Source organism: Pyxicephalus adspersus, chromosome Z (assembly GCF_032062135.1).
Source record: "Pyxicephalus adspersus chromosome Z, UCB_Pads_2.0, whole genome shotgun sequence".
Lineage (NCBI taxonomy): Eukaryota > Metazoa > Chordata > Amphibia > Anura > Pyxicephalidae > Pyxicephalus > Pyxicephalus adspersus.
Genome location: NC_092871.1, coordinates 43,262,242 through 43,282,479, shown reverse-complemented (window position 1 = coordinate 43,282,479; position 20,238 = coordinate 43,262,242). Strand labels below are relative to the sequence as shown.

Here is a 20,238-nt window from a genome sequence, read left to right as displayed (position 1 = left end):
TGTAGTGAGACATGCAGGGGTGATCCCCTTGTTGCTACCCTTTAAATTTTTTTAATGAGATTTGTTCAAGGAACATATAGTACACAATGCATTATGGAGACTTAGTGAAGTAGTTTGGTCACCAACACCAAATTTATTGTATCATATAGTAAGATGTATGTCTATGGCATTACTGTATATTTTTTTATATTATATGATAAATATTATATGATTCATGTCAGTATGTAAAATATATACTATGTTATAGGTCATATATTCATTCTATAACAATACAATTATCATGTGAACAGCCCCTTTCTTTTGATAGAATAATGATGACAAATTTATTTCCAGTGGAAAACCAATGTTCTATCCTTGATGTGTCAATTTGCCATCAGATGCCTTTAAGTGGCAAAATCATTAGCTAGGGATATCTAGTACTGAAAAGTGCCTGGAACCAAAAAGTAAATTACCAACCTGTTAACAGTGATAAAGTTTAGAACCTGTGAAGACTTTGTGTAGGCTTTTGTTTACTTCAAGAAAGGTTTGCATTACTATACTAGTTTCTTGGAACAGCAAATCCCACTTGAAGCAAGTCAACTATAGATCAGGCAGAGGTTAATTGCAGGTCAAATGCACCTAAATGAATTCGCAGCTCGGTAGAATCTTAAACTGACGTCAAACTGCTGCTATCTACATAAGCCTAAGGCCCATTTACATAGACCATATATAAATATATTTGGCGCCATAATGCATATTATATACATAGGTATAGTTCTACTAACTGAGAATTTTTTGTCACAATAAGGCGCTGATAGCATTTTCTTTATTCTAAGCATTCTGAAGATTCAAAAACAAATAGTTTCTGAAATATAAGTGCTCAATTTTAAATCACGTAGGTGTTTAATATCAGCAGGGTCTGCATCAATCAATCAAAATATGCCATCTTGTGTATTTACTGGCAGGGCCAGTGTTTTATATTTTGAAAGGGCTTTCTTCATTTCCATCATACAGCCAGGATGTAATAAAGATGGTGTCAGCACAAACATGACATCCACACACCCAAAGAGCATTTTGATTGTGTTTACTAAGAGTGGCTCTAAAATAATTCCAGGGGGGAAAAGTACACTCACATTCCATGGCAGTTTCATCCATCCATCAGCCTGTCACTCCTCCATTGTTCAATGCACTCTGTTCTCAAAAGGAAATCACTGCACATCCAGGACAAATTGAATATGATTCCAGGTCACAAAGTTAAAGCAACATTTGTGATAAAACTTTCGCCAATCTGATCGAGACATGAATGTGTAGTTCTGAGTCTAATAAGGCTACCTCAAGAGTTTCTGTTCTAATACATTCTAGCTGCCGACCAAATGACAAAGTATATTGTCTATTTTTAGTTGACATGCAATAGTCCCGTTAGGATACACCATAGAAAAGGTTCATCAAAACACCAGGCATTGCAGCAATGCTTAATAACTGTTTGTGTTTTAAATGTCATATGTGGCATTGTAAGAGTATAGAAGTGTAAGTCAAAATAAAAATACACATAAGAAAATAACAGACTCATCCCTGGAGTCTCCAAGACAGAAATGAAGTCCTTTAATTAAACTGAATACTAGAGAGCAGTCTTTTGTCCTGAACTAATAACTTCTATTCTCGGTAAGTACCAAGATATTTGCTAGTCGCTTTCTACATTAATTTATTGTAGTCCATAAACAGAAAACACAAGACAAGTAAAATATCTTACTGAGAGAAGGTCATTATTGAAAAGGAAGCACAATAAGTAAAGAATTTGTAGAGGTGCAATCAGGGTTCTACAAACTGAAATGCATAAAAAGTGCTTGCAGAATAAGGCCCGCGATATGTATGTAATGGTTAATACTGGAGATGAGTGAACTTTTCAAAAATTTGATTTAGCCGGTTCGCTTCGATCCAAATTTATTTACAGCGTATCGCTTTAAAAATGGCTTTTTCCGGGTATTTCGGCTATTTCGGGATTGCCGTGCAGTACTTCTACTATATATTCTTAGATAGAGTGTCTCTATCTAAGAATACAGGGCACTAAAGTGGATGAATGGGGACAAGTCCCCATTCATCCCCTGTAGTGCCCAGAGATCGTAGTGGAATCTTCAAAGTCCTCACACATGTAGCTGCCATTTCAGGAAAAATTGCGATTCGTTACCACGAATCGTGAGGAAAATCGGATTTGGAGCGAATCAAATTTTTCCTGAAATTCGGATCGAATTCCACTTCGTCAGCTTCGATTCGCTCATCTCTAGTTAATACCATGTTATACGGCTGACTAATTTTAATTTTACAATGATGAAATCATTGAGTGTGTTAAATATCCTAAGCAGGGTGTGTGCTGTTATTATTTTCAGGAAAAACATTGTTCTGAGTTTAGCCCTACATGCAGGTATAGAAAGCAGCCTTTTGCCTCATCATTATTCACCTGAAAGTTAGCTGGTTCTCTACCCCACTGCAGTGACAAAAGTGGCAAAAGTTTAAGACCACTGGCAATCTGCAACAGTGTACAAATTGTGGATGTGCTTGCTGTATGCTGGTCAACAATGAATACAAACTAAAGAACAAACATTTGCATGAGGGCCAGCATACATCCCTAGACTGTCACTAGAAATATATGTTTTTTTTTCATAGCTGTATGATAATCCCCCCCGGAAGAAAGAAATATAACAGACCAGGAAAGACTAGTGTTTAGACAGTCTTCAAAGTTTTCATCTATTTTTCTATTCACCTCTGCAGACAAGACATGAACGGTATTAACTCCAAACTCTATATTACTGCATCATAGAAAGACATGAGACATTGACAGATAGAGACTACCCAGCACATGTACATACTGGCTGCCTAGAATGATCAGATCTTTCCATGTATGTCTGGATGTGCATTATTAAGCATAATTAGAACATTTTGGAGAATCTCCCAACAAAACTGCAACACAACTGACTACAAATTGTGATCTACATTAGTAGACAGTAAACATGTTATCTAGTATGGTAAATATAACTATACACTGTTCAAGTCTCCCTAACAAACAGATGAAAGTGTATCCTCTCCAGCCTTGGAGGGCTTTCATAATTCAGACCCATTGAGGATACACTTTCATCAGTGAAGCTGGGTGATCCAGCAAACCTGAAATGGATCTGGTCCAGGATTGAAAAAATTTGCAAACAAATAGCAAATTACTTTTAGGAAATTCATTCCATGTTTGCTGGATCACCCAGCTTCACTGTGGAAAGGGTATCCTCCCCAGCCTTGGAAAGCTTTGAGAATTCATACCCATTGTATCATATGGACACCTGCTTTGACAACAAATAGCCAAATTATTCTGTCCTGGTCATACCTGCATTATGGAATGTTGAAAAGATCTGAAAATGAAATAAACTAAAGGTCAAAATAATGTTCTGCAACAACAAAAATTAGTCTTGTAATGTAATGTTAATAAACTGAATGATATTTCATCGGCCCTAATGGTATTTCAACATTTAAGGTTCTAACACTGTTAGTTTTATCATCCTGTCCAATTCAACTTGTGAAACTAGCATATTCTGGATTTGGTTCAGTTCTGCGCAATTGTAATGAAAATTGCTATGATCTTCTGTGATGTGTATTGCAATTTTTACCAAAACAATCTTTTTCCACTTTGTACTTCCTGCAATAAAGTGGTTTCCAATTTCACAAGTGTATTTGAAACTGGTTTTATATTGTTTGGTAATTGGAAATGTGTCCGATACCACTGAGTATTTACAACTTAACATTAATTTAGACGAAGTCTCAATTATTTTTGGTGGTTTAAGATCCAAATAGGTGTAATGTTTTAGCTTCTAGTGGGTTTGGATAGAACAGAATTAGGGTACACAGGATGTGGTATCAAAGTAGCCAGGAATATTGGATTGGAAACAGAATGCTAAAATGGCATTTTACTATACTTCTTGTGTGCCAATCAATATATATAAGCGGGCTAATCTAGTGGCACAAATAGGAAAGGAGGCCTGTGGAGAGCAATATCAAGTCTATGTGCATCTCAGAATGAAGTGCCATCATCAGTTTTGCTGCAAACAGACTAGTTAATCCAATGGGCTTTAATTATGTGGTGTAATGGTAGACAGAATAGTTTAAACTGCCTACGGCAATATGAACTGTGGGTAGGCTGATGTGTACTGGCATGTCTGTAATTCTGTGTTTATATGCTGATATAGTTAATATTTTTAAAAGATTTTATTCTAGGATCCTTTTGAGTCACTAATGACCCCATAATAGGAAAAAATGACAGCAGAGCCACTCATAGAACCACAACATGTCTTAATGCACACGCAGCCTTCATTCCTTTGTGATGTTGCCTGAGAGAGAAAATATGTTCTCAGCAGTCAGGAAGCGTGATCTCAACAGCCAGGAAACAAACCAGGTTTGTCCTTGAAACCATTAAGCATGTGACAAGCTGAGCCACTCACTAGTTATCCAGTGATGAAAATCAATAATGAAGTCTAAACATTGTATGTGTATAGTTATTGCAAGCAGCAGTGGTACATTAGTACAAGCTACAACGACAGATTTACAAGCCTATAACTCTTGTTTGTGAAAAGAAAAAGAAAAAGCTATATGTGTTTATATGCCCCATCACAATCATACCATATAAACATACACACACCATGGCTTAAAGGTTTATCTATAAGCCAAATGACTCATTTTCTGTCTTGTCCTAATTTACATTGACAAGCTAAGTAGAATATTTTAGGTTTATTATAAATCCCAACTGAATGCCAACAAATAAAATGGTTTTAAGGGTAATGTTTAATTATCTGTCAAAGATATAGTTTAGTAACCTAATACATGGAAATGGTGTGGAATTGTCTAAATGTACAACTAAATTGCAGAAGTATATAGTATAGGGAGAAATACCCCTAATCTAATCATGTGTTCTTTACAGCCCACCACCCTGCCCCTACACGTTAAATCCTTTTTTATGCTTGACTGCAGATGTAAACAGTGACCACTCTCTGTTCTAAATAGATGTATGTATTTATCTGAAACAAACTAGTTAAAGGTAATTTTATCAATGTGGATAGTGTCACCATTATCAGGATAATTTTAGATTACCTAGGCATACGTAGATAATGACAAAGGTGAAAAATGATGAAGTCTTCATTCTAGTGCGTACCAAGATATTCACCCTGTGTGTCATAAGTTCTAGTTTATGTATATCAGCTACAGGAACATAAAACAATTAGTTCTTCATCTATGTTGGTACTTAACAAAATTATATATATTCAGTTGAAATTACGAAGATCATTTTTGCCCCAGATACTTTCTAAGCCAATATCTATTTGTTGTTTCCACAGTCTGTGGGAGACATTGCCCCATCTGTAGAAGCACATTTTTCCATTTTGTCAGCTACTCTCTTAACTGCTTACGGTGAACAGAAGCACATTTTAAATAATCATGTCTACATTTACTGCCTTCAGTTTATGCCTGGGAGCATTAGAGTAATAATTTCAGAATATATTAAAGCTATGAAGCAGAAGATAAGACTAGATCACCTGATTTAGAAAGAAAGATAAAGTAAAGGCCTCATGTCACTTAAAAACATGGCAGAGGTAAGATATGGACCTAATGATATGAACAATGTTCAGTAGCCACTTTAGCTTATGTATGTAGAAAATTCAAGGAGCAATAATGATTTCCAGTCAATAAAATATTTGCTTATAGGGTTTGCTGTGTATTTAGACACAACCTGTGCTTTTTGCATATTTTAATATTTGTGTTTTGTGCTAAAATGAATTACAGACAAAACTCAAGCTTGATTATTAATTAACCTCATTACTACCTTTTTTCCCTATGTAAAATTTTTGCTTTTGGCAGAAAAAGCGCTAACCCAGTCCAAAGTTGTCACTTCAGGTTTTATAATATGTTTCATAGTAAATGCTGCTCACTGTACATAAGTTGATCCAAGAGAAAACTATTTGGCTGTTCAGTGCAAATCAACTGACCAGTTGATGTGCAATTATTGTGAAATGTATAAATATAAATGTATATCTATCTATATATATATATATATATATATGAAATTTTAAATATCATTTATTGGTATGAGTAAATATAAATGTGTATAATGACTATCTGGATTGAGGATCATTTTCAAACCATGGTGTAGTAGAAAATTGTATGCAAAAGAAAATACATGTTAAAAAAAAACATAAACTTTATATATATATATATATATATATATATATATATATATATTTCACCTTGTACAGTGCATTCCCTTCTTATTGCTTGGGCTTCAGGAGTGATCTTCTGGCTGCTTGATGAGCACGGAGTATTGGCATCCTGCATCCTTCAACACCTTTGGGAAACCAAGATAAGTTAAAACAAATCAAGGCTTTTCTTCAATTAATTGTGTCTCTATAAATCAATTTCCTGTATTAAGAACATATAGCTACAAGGAAGTTACAAGTGTAAAGCTGGCATCGTATATCAAAGTAGAGACAGCAAAGGACACAATATGCGGGATTTGCACAAAGTAATGGCAAACAAATGAGTGAGATGGTCATATCACTCATTAAGCCAAGCCTTGTAAAATCAATTCTCAATAGCAATTAGAGACAAAGGTTTTATCCAACATACAGGAACTGTAAAAAAAACATGCTAAATATAAACCTCTTCACTTCCTATTTAGTTTGTCACCTAAGTGACATCTACGTGATGAGTATATGAGAAGAACAATTATGTGGACCTTCTTTAATGCCCACATCTGAGCAAACATTTTTTGTTAGGTACTCTAGAAACTCACCTGGTACTGATGTTTTATATATTTGTTAAACTTTTGAATAGCAAAGGGAAATATCTTAAAAATACCAGGGTGCTTCCATGTAAATATATTTGATTTAAATGTTGTATAGCATAACAAAGACTAATATTCCTGACTACAGGAAAGAACAAACAAAAAAAAAAGGCAACAAGGTATTCATTTGTTTTTTTGTTTATTTTCATTCATTTTTATTTCACACCAATTTGTACTAAATAAGCAACTAAATAATTTTTAGTTAACTTATAATGTTCCCATTCTGATGGACCATTGACCAAATATCTGGAGCAACAGACGTTTGGAACATAACCGATTGCTCTAATAATCTTGTAAAGCTTTTTAACATATACGATCCCTAATACTATCCTCCACACAAATAATTCTTTGGAAATAAAAACCGTACAGCTTTAGGAAATTAAAAAAAAAAGGATTATCTAGTTAGTAAATAGATCATTGATGTATTTACATATAGTGTAGTGTAGCATATTAGGAAAATATTGTCTGACTGCTAAATAGATAATAGGTTCTGACTATTGTACCTACCTATTCCGATTTAGGATATACAGAGCCCCTTTAATAAATGATATGTGACCTTTGAAATGCAAGGCCATTTTTTGGTGGAAAAATAAATGTATTTTTTTGAACCTTAATACCAAGCGGCGGGGTGTTTATGCTGGAATTTTATTTTTTGCCAGTTACAATATTCTTCCCTATGATCAAATTGGCCTGTTTCTTTTTAAAGCTCTCCAAGGCTGGGAAGGATACACTTTCATCAAAGAACCTGGGTGATTAAAAAAAACTGGAAAAGATCTGGTCCAGGATTGAATAATAAATAGAAAATTATTTAAAGAAATCTTTTCTAGGTTTGCTGGATCTCCCAGGTTCATCGTTGAAAGTGTATCCTCTCTAGCCTTGGAGAGCTTTAATAAATCAGCCCCAGTGTGGCAAGCAATGTTGTCTTCCTCTCTCTTCCCTTTCACAAACACAAACATCCTTTTTTGGATTTTCAGTGGTCAGATCAATGTGTAATATAACTTGGTATGTAGCCTAGGCAATTCATTAATATAATGTGAACACTAGGTGAACCCACAGAATTTTAACTGCAGTCAATATTTTCTGGCTTTACTATTACTATTACACAAGTGAATATACAAACACATAAACACATACAATAAACCAAAGACATTATTGGGAATATTTATACACTGCTGTGGCAAGCGACACCTTGAAAACATCCACATAGGTGGTATATACAGGAGTAAGGCACAGCTGGGCTTAGCACATACAGCACAGTGTCATGCCTTGTCAATCTCAACACTGACCCTCATCACAGAAAAGCCATCTGTACTGAAATCTTGAAAAGCTTGATTCCCGAGCTGTCTATCTCCCAATCATATTTCAGGCAAACTGGCTCATCTGAGGAAATGCTCTATTTTGTATTCTATTTTTTCCATAAAATGCAAAAAATATCCTCCGCTTGGAGCGTAAATACCCATTTCACAGATGGCACTGATTCAGTTACTGTGTACAAAATTCATTTTGTACACAGTATGCAGACAGACAGTTCAAAAGAGATCTGAAGGCTCTATCAGTATTCATACAAGGGTCCCCTGGCAATAACTGTGACCAGCACTGGAGGAAGATAAGCCAAGCACTGAACATGTGGTTTGAGCAGCAATAAGCTCTGCTGGGCGACTGTTTATCTGTTTTGTTTTTTTTCTGTCTGCACTGGAAGTATTCTGGATACTGAACATCATCATCACCCTGGCAAAACCTTAAAACCTCTACATGTAATGGTACATATTACTATTTTATTGTCACATTAATGTTGTATTAGACATGAATGCAAGAATATTTCATCAAGGATACCTATTCGTTACAAAATCACACACTGCCCAGTAAGTTAGTTTTGGTCCGTTTCTGTAGCATTGGCATTGCTCTTTTTAGCCAATCAGTTTAATTGCCAACTATTTTATCCCTACAGCGCATGCACATGATCAGGTTAGATGATGGGATCAGGTACAGTCTACACATTTTAAATTTAAGGTATTTCACTGAAGGTTTGGTTTATACTTTGGAGCTGAGTACTGCCATGCAGCTACAATGAAATCAAACACTAAACCTAGGCCACATGGTAAAAGTGTTTGAAAGACTTCCATTTTGGCTCCTCCTTTTCAAAGCACCCAAAAGAACACTAATACACTAATACTGTTCCAAGGGTTTCTGTGTCAGAACCGATGACACTAGTGGGGAGCATTTAAAAAAATGCAAAGGAACTGGTGATTAGTTAGTTTTACTAATCAGTTGGTAAGTTCTTTCAGGTAAATATATGTGAAAGTGTTTATATGTTTAGCAACAAGTTTCAAATATATACACACATATTGTGTTTTACAAATAAATATTTAATACATTAAACAATTACCAAAAGGAGCAGGCTCCTTTTAGATGGGGCATCCCTCATTAAAACCTTGGATAGAAATCAAAGTAGGAGAAATCACTGCTTCAATGAATTTACTTATAATTGTAAATTTAATCTTGAGCTATTTAGTTCTGTCAATAATACAGTAAGAATTTTAATACAAAGAAGCAAAGGGGAAACTGTTAAACCTGTAAAAAGTTGTTGAAAGCTTTACAAGTTAAGTGAATAAAGAACATATAATTCTTCATACTCTTCCCACCCAGATTAAAAAATATCTGCCGAGAATACTGTATCTACCTGAAAAAAAGCAACCATGTTTTTGAAACTGCATTTCTAATCAATTTGTGGGTAAAAGATCAATTTTTCTCTTGGCATGTGATTTTTTGCACAAAGTGACATGAAAATGATCTGATCATTTGAGGAGAGGAGGAGAAAAACCACAAGTTTAGGGAGACATGCAAATTATGAGATGCCACCCTGTGCCTACAGCATTTTAAGCATTCACAATGTAGTAGTGTAGTGCCTGTAGTGAGCAATATGCTAAACATTAGCATGCTATAAATGCTGTGTGACAGTTCATTCACTTTATTTGTTGGCAACCTACCTGTTCAGTGAAATCTTTGGTCACAATTTTGATACATGACTACAGTTTGCATACATGTTCTATACAATGGATTTAGGCATAATGCTTTGCAAATTTTGTGTTGGCATTCTCATTCATGGGTATGAACATAGCCATATTGCTTTCAGCCATTGCTGTACATAATAATGTAGCTCTGATCAGAATGTAATAGTGTAAATTGATTGACAACAGGGTAATGCACTGTAAAGTATGCATGTAATACTTTTAACATTTATTCAGTATCCTTTATATTGTCTCCTAAAATGATAAGATAAAAGTGAAAATTTATTTGAAAAATACACATCATTTACTAATTTTTGTTGTGTACCATCTTATTAAAAAAATACCAATTTGTTTATTTCCTCCTTCTTTTTATACGCACATCTACAGCTTTGTTCATAGATTTTTTTTTAAACTTTCAGATTTTTAAGATATTACTCCCTTTTCTTACTTACTTAGAATGAGATGTACTATAGGGAAAATGTTAGTGCTGAGATTGTCTTGTCAGTCAATATAGCACCCATATGTTTGCCATGTCTCATATCCAAGCTCTTATAGTAAAAAAAAATGATCATACTGTTACATTTATTGTTTAGGTTTAGGATCACCAGTGTAAGGTCAAATTCTATGGGGACACTGAAAAAGGTGAAATATTTTTTATTGAAAATGGTTAACCATGAAATAAAAGGTAATTAAAGGTATTAAATGTCAGAAGGTACCCGAAGGTATGAGATGACCCTGTCCTTGAAGGAACAGGCATTGATTTTAAATGGGCACCTTTTGACATTAGCAGACTCTGGCTGAAATATATCAGAACAAACCTTTACTGGCTGGTTGTCACAAGAGTTAAGTTGGTATTTCCTGAACTATGACTCTGATAGTTTGCTGATATTGTCTCACCATGGTAACCAAGCCACTTTTCCTGCTTGGAATAGTAAATTATGATTAGTGCAAATCTGGGGTCCCTGGACCTCTTTGGCTTCACACTGTGCAGTAGAAAAATATTTCTAAAGGCGGGTAATCATAGTGGAGCTTAAGGTTGTATGATTACTGCTACATTTGGACTGTGTGAGTCTATCTCAAAAATAGTGTATTGTTGACAACAGATAACAGTGGTACTTGGATTGTCTACTGAACACATAGACATGCACAATCAAAGCATGAGAATGTCTCTGTATTCATGGATGAATTTATGAATAAAAAGGTTTGGTTGTTAGTTCACCCAAAGATGGCTAATTGTGTTGCTGTTGTTAGATTTATTCTGCAGCAAACAATAGACAATAATTTTAAAAGCTTTCAGAAAAATACGTCTCACCTCTGCGTAGTGCACAGTAGATGTAGTAGAGTACCAATCAGCCTAATCATGTTCCATTTCTTTGTGTTATTCAAATACTTTTGAGATATAAAGTCATATGAATGCAATCGTTTAGACATTTTCTAGATAGGAGACAGGCAGTGCTTAAACTGGTATTCAGGCAAGAACACTTCACTGTTCTCACAGTCACACCTGCACATCTAACTCTACCCGCTTTCACCCCCACAGCTACACACAAAACCCAACCCCTTGCCCACTCTCACCACCACACTTGCACCATGCAACCCCTCTTTCCCTTTCTAACCACCACACCTGTACATTAACCCCTTTCCTCTGTACACCACACCTGCATCATGAGATCTGCCACTTCTCTGCTTTCCCCACCACACCTGCATGCTTAATCTCAGTCCTTTACCACCTCACCACACTTTTATGTTAAACCTCATCCTTCCATTGTTCTCAACAACACTACTGTATGCCTACCTCCTCCCAGACACTACCTCATTAATGTACCTCCATACCTTATCACACTGGTGTGCCAAAATTTCCCCCCGCACTCCACTTTTATTACCCCAGCCGAGCCCATTAGGAAACAATTACACATTTACTAGTAACAATATAAAGGTGATGGTCTGCTTCCATTTTGCCCCTGGAGAAACATAAGACCATTTTCCTGTTTCTTGTTCCCCAGAGGAATAAAAATGTAGACATATGATACATTGATACATTTCCCTACTTTTTCTGATTTGCATTAACCTGTTCCTATATTATACCTCTCCAGATGCCCCTTCCAGCTACCTCAGCCTCATGTTGTTGTACTGCCTCCACCAGCCCCGGTACAGCTGCTGGCCATTGCTACCCTTCCCACTTTTGTCCACAGCACGTTTCCATGCTGCCCTGCATAGATCTGACCAGAGCCACCCATCCACAGCTCTGCCTCCCAAAGCAGCTACCTCAAGCATCAACTGCACTCAGCTTCTAAAAATATCGCCCATTGTCATACCCTCCACAATACTCTCTTGGACATAAAATGCCTGTTCTCTTAGCTTCTGCACTCCCCTCCTGCATATAAATTCTGCAGTTGTACCTTCTACACTCCTCTTCTGCACATACTGCCTGCTTTCATACTTTTCACACTCCTCTGCTACCCAGTTTGCCCACTGCCATACCTTTTTGTACTGCACGTACTGCCCCCTCTGCACCCAGTTCTTGCACATACTGCCTAAGTCATACATAAACATCACATTACTCTTCATAATGTGAGCTGTAATACCCCTTACAGATTTCTCCTTTACATACTACCCACTGTTATACCCTTCCACACTCTTACATAGCACCTGCTGTCCTATCATTCTCACTCCTCTCCTGTACATACTATTAACTGAAATACACATTGTATTCTTCTTCTGCACATACTGCTCATTGTCATACTCTCTGCATTCTTACTCTGCATGTATTGCCAGCTGTCATAAACCTCAATATCCTATGCTTGACATACTGCCAACTGTGTTACCCTTTGCACTTCTCTACTGCACATGTTGTCCAATGTCCTCCACTTTGCACCAATATCTTACACATTATTCCACATTCACACTCTCAGCTTTCCTTTTCTCACACATCCTGTCTACTAAAACAGTTCTTCACCCTTCTAATTCTTCCAACCTTACCTGTCCTGGAACATGGGAAACTTTTGCTACTCACAATTAAATTTTTTTTTAATGCTGGCATTGACCTAAACATATTTAAACTGTATTGTGTTTCCATCACTTTGTAGAATTAACACAATTTTTGTACTACCTATTGTTTATCCTTCAATCCATAGAACTGTTTTCAAAACCATAAAGTCATTAGATTACAGAGGTTTAATATAATCAATGTACCTTTATACCAATTCCAAGATTTCATGCAGTGATACAAAACTTTCATTCTTCGTGTAATTTTTTTTCTAGTTAAGTGATGTTTACAAAAAAAAAACACAGAAATCACTCCCAGAAGACCCAGAGAAAAAGCAATACAAGTCAGCAGGGGTCAGTCTCTGGCAGAGCTAGTGGGAGAAGTGTAACTCCTGCTGACCTCTTCCAAGCTCACGGACCAATTAGCCGCAATTCTGCCTATTAGTTGTGGAAAATGCAGAACAATTATAGAGAAAACACAACAGCTTGCACACAAAATACACAGCAGAGACTGAACTGCCAATCATCCCTGTATCCCCCTATGTTCCAAGCGCACAGCACAGCAATGTTACATTCACAGATGCCCTGTTTTTTTTTTGTAAATGCTGGTTGAATGTATTTTTTAAAAAAAAGGAAGTGAATTCATGTGGATTGTACAAATAAAATAAAAACATGTTCCTAAACCTTAGGATGTGTCTTGCTTTTAAATGATACAGCTAATTGAAAACCTTTTGATAGTTTTGAAGTAATGATAGCAATAATTAAAAATTAAAATGGAAATTGAGTCTACATAAAGGCAGAAGTCAGGAATAATACAAATATGTACAATGTGGAACATGTAATATTGAAATAGGCATTTTCAAATGATTGAGGTTACAGAAAAGATATATTTTAATCCAAACTAAATAAAATTTTTGCTAATCTATTTTAACAGTATGGTTTTGTTTTTGTCTCCAGATTTCATCCTGATTTAAATGTTAAGTTGTCTTTTTGTTTTTAATAATAATAATAGGTATTAATAGTAATAATATTAATAATGATAAAGTTGATAGAACTGTTTTTTTTTCCTAACAATAGTTAAACAAGATTTAGGTCTTCTGCTACCATTTAGCATTTTTTTATTTTAGCAATTTAGTTCCACTTTAACAAAACAACATTTCTAATATGTTTTACTATATTAAACAGCTCTGTGGAGTCAGAGCTGGAAGCTAATATGGTGTACCTGGAATTGGAGTTGGCAGAAATAAACCAACTCAGATACATAACCCTGGCAGTAAATTTATATTTAAATAGAGACAGGGTTTTGCTCCTCCTATATTGAGAACAATGCTCTTTATACAGTAACGACTTGTAGGAAGGAGCTATGTAAACCAGGGTGCTTAAGCTGATGAGCAGAATTCACGGAGGCACTTTTGACCACAATAGTAGAGTAACATAGTAATGCTAACAAATGCCCTACCCTTTACAGACATATGCATAAAATGTTATGCTTGCGCAACTTGTGAGCAATAATAAAAATGCAAATACAAAAATGTGACGTTGGATTTTATATGATTGTTAATTTGTATTTTAAAGCTATCAGCTGCAGCAAAGGTGTGACAAGAGTTAAGTTGGTATTCCCTGAACTCTGTCTCTGGTACTTTGCTGATATCTGGTTACCATGGTAATGAAGCCACTTTGCCTGCTCATAAGAGTTAATCATGATTAGTGCAAATCTGGGGTCTCTGGCCCTTGTTGGCTTCAAACTGTTCAGTACAGAATCACTTCTGAAAGCAGGTGATCATAGAGATGTCTAAGGTGGAATAATTACTCCTAAGTTTGGACTGTGTCAGTCTATTTGCCATGTACAGCAGCGGGGAGGCAAACCTCAGACTAAATGATCCATGCATGATGACCGTCTCCAAGAAGGAAAGAAATATCTACACAACCATGATGGACCCTACACAAAGTGTACATAGTTCTCCCCAGAGGTTTTTAGCTGGTTGCTCCTCCCATCTGATTTGAATACCCCGCCCAGCTCTCGGCAGCTCTCATCCTCGGATGCACGGATCTCAGTGAGGCTGCTCTGTGTCATCCGTTCAGAGGATTGCTGCCAGTTCAGCCTTCGTGTGAAGGAGACACAGGCAGCCCCGCCCCCATCTCATAGCACGAGCTCAGATTTCTGCCTGTGACATGTATCCACTGCTAGCTCTGTGTACAAACCTCCATATCTCCTAAACTGTATGTCACAATGACTTGTAATTTTCAGCGTGTACAGGGGACCCTCATAGATACTAGTTATTACAATTTCAGCCCCCCAGCTTTAAAGAATTTCAAGATATGGGGGTCACAAATGTAAAAAGTTATGAAAATTGAAGTTTGGGGTTGCTGTTTCAGAGGAAAGTGCAACTAGGAGTCCTAAATTGAAAGTGCAAATTGGGGACCCCGGAGCCACTAACATAGCAAGGAGCATTGGGGTGGGTCCCTAAATATATACCTACCTGTCACAAATCTATACCTATGAAACTACCGTCTGCTTCTCTTCTTGTACACCAATTTCTCTGAGGTGGGGGGGGGTACAAAATTGAAAATATAGGTGCAAGTGGCGGGCATATTCTTCCCTTACAATCTCATTACTACAGCATCATTAGAACATAAAACACTCCGCCCATTACAATGGGCTTCCCTGCCCTGTTACACATTCATGTCCACTTATCTAACATTCTGAACTTCAATTGGGGAATGGGGAGGTGTAAGAAACCAAAAATATCCTGTTACCAATCCTAGGTGCCCAGCACTTACTGTCTGTTACCAAACCTAAGTGCTTAGAATTTACCGCCTGTTACCAATCCTAGGAGCCCAGCACTTATGGCCTGTTGCCAATCCCAGGTGCCTAGCAGTTGCCAGAAGTCACTCAGAAGGGGTAAATGTTGCTGCTAATATGAACTAAGCCTAACTTGTTACACCACATTCATAATACTATTACACTACTACAAAAGATTACACTCTTAAAACTTAGAACACTAGGAAGTTGGGTCACAATACACGGCATAGGACAGTTGTGGCAAAATACACAGAATAGAAAAATTGGATATACTAACAGAGCAGGCATTACAAAGTTCTAACAAATAATTGAGAGACGGTAGAACACTGAAACAATAAGATGTTACTGGATACCTATGGCATAAACAACTGGGAGCACTAAATTTGCCGTGTTTTGCCACACCCCCTTTTTTACCACCCGACTACAGCTTCCTACCACCCGGCTGAAAAAAATTTCTGGGGAGAACACTGGTGTATAAAATAGAGTTCCATTAATTTGACTTTAATCTTCAATATAAATAAATACAAGAAGTAAATTCATGATTGTACCATTTTTCTGATGGGCCAAGGTGTAAAGATAATACCCCAACAAAGAGCTAATAATTCTTTATTTTCATATGTGTACCCATCAACCTCTTATGTAGAGAGTGCTTGTCCTTGATGGATACAACATCAAAGGGATGGATACTCATCCACAAAGCCAAAAAAAAATATGTCTAGTACAAAAAATCAAAAGATCAAGGGCAAATAGAAAAAGTTGTTTGCAACTGGCACTATCTCCATTCTATTATGATCAACTTTCTGGCTAAGCTTGGTATCATCCTAACATCAGACAACATTGTCACAAAATACATTCATATTAGGAAAAAAGAGGATAAAAGAATCAGTATACCCAGTCTTTAATATTATAATAAGAACTGATGATTAGAATATATTTTAGAACGTTAGGTACACTATTTCAATACTCTGCTAGCAGTTCTGTTATACCTGTATGGACTCCAAGCATAGGTGATCCATAAGCCCACAGGTCCACACATATCACCACAAAATGCCCAAATTGTACAAAAACAGCAACAATGGTGAACCAGACCAACTGCACTAGCAGACTTGAAATGTACACAAGAACATGTTACTGACATAATGTGTGGATGGCTGTATTCCACCCCTATTAGACTTATCACCATACAAATACAGGCCTAGACTGACTGTGCCAGGATCCAAACCTGAAATGGTACACACAGGTATTGTTTAGGTTTACCCAGTAAATGGTAGTCTGAAGATATTGAGCTAAGGCAAGCAGTTAGCATTAGAAAATATTTTGCCAGGCTCTCGGAATGTAAGCCCTTCTGGACCCTCACTGTCTGTATCTGTCTGTCATTTGCAACCCCTATTTAATATACAGTGCTATGTAATATCAGTGTTGAACCCAGAAATCTTTTTAAGCCAGGTGGGAAAAATTTTTAAGTGGGTGGCAGCCCCTGTATGGTGGTTACTGAAAAGTGTGGTGTGCCCGGCAAAAAGAGGCTGGGGAGATTACTGAATATAGTGATGCTATAAAAATTTGGAATAATAATAATAACAAAGTGAGAGTAGCTTTATGGAAACCCCAAACAAACCCTTTCAGTTTTGGAGTGCTGATTACAAATCTTAATGAAAATACTGATTTTAATTTGAAACATTTAGCATTATTTAAAGCTTATTTAAATCTGCTTAATGTATGTTCAAAGTAACATCTAGTGCCCATTAAAACCTTTATTTAGAGCTCTGGAACTGAATCCAAAGGGTTTTATTTTTAAAAGCCAAGAGAATTACAGTAAATGTTCTTTTAAATGATTATCCTTAAATGATCTTTGCTGCCTCTCACATTTAGTTAGAGGGTCCATAGAAGATCATCCAAAAATGTGATTAATCACCTGAAGATGTCTGATCTAAGGATAGGAAGCCTTGTGGGAGGTAAGAACCTTTCACAGGTTTCCTTTAAGACTACTAGTAAAGCTACTTTGAGGTTGTTACATGCTGTGCAAATTATTGCCAAATTAACACTCTTCAGACAACTAATACTAAAATGTATATGTGTTTATAAGGTAAAAAAATGATGGGTTACTGAAATTTTATTGGCTAACCCAGAATGCCTGACAATGAAACTACTACAAATCAACTACAAATCTTGAAACTAATACATAGGAAATTAGTTTATATGAAAAAGAGGAGAAATGCCTTCCTGAAGTGCTTGCTATGAGCAGCAGAATTTACAGATGTTGGATAGTATGTACTCCAACACACACAGCTAACGTAATGATTGCAAAAAATTCGTAATACATGAAGGCAATGACAATGATCAATACAAGCATTCAAAATCTAATGGTGCACAGAATACAAAACATTCTATATTGCATTGGAAAATATCAAAGCCCAAATAAGATTTACTCCATGTTATTGTAAATTTCAGCATTTAAAATAACCCACATGCACAGTGCTTTAATGAACGTGGTACACTGGGGATTCGGCTTGGTTTCATGGCTGGGGGAGGGGAGGTGGAAAATCCTTATCAAACAGCAGAGTCAGGTGGAAATTCACTTGAAGCCCCAGATCTTTAGATGTTCTTCAGTCAGCACAAAACCTGGAGTTCCCTTTCAGACGGTAGAGTAATAATAGCTGCAGGGAACACTGGTGTGCTAAAAAAAAATGCTAGTCCCACAAGACACCCAGTTTAACAGCTCACATTTTTGTTTTAAACATGCATTCCCTATTGCCAGCAAGCTATAGCCACATGATTTGTAAAGTTCAAGCCTACCACCTAATTCTTCATGATTATACCATTAAATCTGCTTGTTACATAAAATTCTGCATCTTACACATCCAGGTGCACAATACCAGGATATCAGATATTTCTTGAAGGCCCGACATTTTGGACAACTCTAGGATGATGCAAAACTTTTATGAAATGTATTAGGAAGCATATATTATTAACCTTAAAAGGTAGAAGACATTTGTACATGCTATCACACCAGTTAAGCTACATACACACTTCCAATTATTATCGTTGGAAAACGAACGACGAACGTTCATGCACGATATATATGAACGATCGTATAGCACCGATCCTGCACATAGAGTTAACGACACGATCGTTCGTAGATATTGTACACACAATAGATACGATCGTTTGAGCGATAGAGGAACTATGTGCACGACAGGAAAGTGAACGGACGTTCGTTCATCACGCATGCTCTGAACATGGAGGATCAACGAACGACCGTACACACGAACGATGTTCAACGATCGTCGCCCAATCCGATCCGTCGGTCCGGTCGTTCGTTTCCAGCGACTTTCCTCGTTCGTCGGCTACTTTTTTACGAACGATTTTTTGCCCAATTGATCGTTCGTCGTTCGATTGGAACAATAAAAATTGGAAGTGTGTACGCACCTTTACCCATTGAAAAAAGAAATCCTGATTTATCAATACTTAATTGATCCATACACATTATTCTATTATGCCCTCATGCCAACTGTGATTAGGAAATGACCTGCTTTACATTTTAAATCCAATTTAGCATAAAAAAGGAGATGTCTTGAACAGCTGGGAGCTGTGGAATAAAGAGGTAAGAGCCTACTCTTGCTTGCTTTCAAAGATGGTGGAAAAAACAGTAAAAACATTAAAAATGACAGAAATGGTTACAAAATGTGATTGAAAATAAGCCTCAAGCTGTAATACTAACACTTGTCCAAGTTGCAGTTCTCCTGAGGCAAAAATCATTCTCTGACTGCTCCAGGAATCTATTATTGTTATATTAGTCAAGCGTAAGCCCCTAATCCTACCATTATCTGATTAATGTTAACATTATCCATTTTTCTGGCAATACCTGTAATGTCTGAGTATTGTTTAGAGTTATGTCTTTTCCTTGGATTTCTTTTCCTAATGAATATCTCACAGCTAATTTCTAAGAAGTTAAGGCATTTGAATTCATCCAAAGCACTAAGCTGGCTGGAAAATAAACAACGAGGAAAAGGAAAGGAGGTGTGAGGGAGGGTCCAACATGTTTTTTCTATGCACAAAACATGCACATACCCTCTTACACAAGAAACAGCAATGCTTCAATACACTTATTGCTCTGGTAAATACCAATGATTTCTTTGTGTTCAGTGTGTTTTATATGTACATAAAAGTGCACAGCAATCACAAGCTATTACTGGTTTTCAAATTTGGATAAAGCATAAAAGTGTTACTAACCCTGTCTCTGTGTTCCTTTTGGAAACATCTATACCAGTGGTGCCCAACCTTTTATCATCTGAGGGCCGCTGCTGACATTAAGATAATGACTACTACATCTTGGGGTCAATAAATCTCCTTGATCCTGGGAAATGAGGGTTCACAGAAGGTAAGTGGCAAGATATGTGTGACAGGGTAGCATAGTATGACAGGTATAGTTTTTTGTATCTTGTGATGGCGCCTGCCGTGATGAAATTTTAGGGGGAATTAGCCACAACTAAGTAGTCCTCTACTTGGAGTTACATTTCCCTTTTCTTACAGAGAAATTTGGGTTCATAGAGAGTAAGGGGATAGCTATGTGTGGCAGGGTAACATTATATGATGGGTAT

General features: G+C 36.6%; 1 protein-coding gene across 4 annotated transcripts in view; it reads right to left on the bottom strand.

Moving 5' to 3' along the window:
* NEXMIF (neurite extension and migration factor) overlaps positions 1-20,238 on the bottom strand; it is a 306,480-nt gene that overhangs the window by 42,968 nt on the left and 243,274 nt on the right. The window contains exon 6 of one of the 4 annotated variants that reach the window (XM_072429679.1): positions 6,249-6,346. The exons of the other annotated variants lie outside the window; for them this stretch is intronic. Within the exon in view, the coding sequence (XP_072285780.1) occupies positions 6,249-6,262 (14 nt within the window). The 5' untranslated portion in view covers positions 6,263-6,346. The remainder of the gene's footprint in view (positions 1-6,248; positions 6,347-20,238) is intronic. 4 annotated transcript variants of the gene reach the window in all.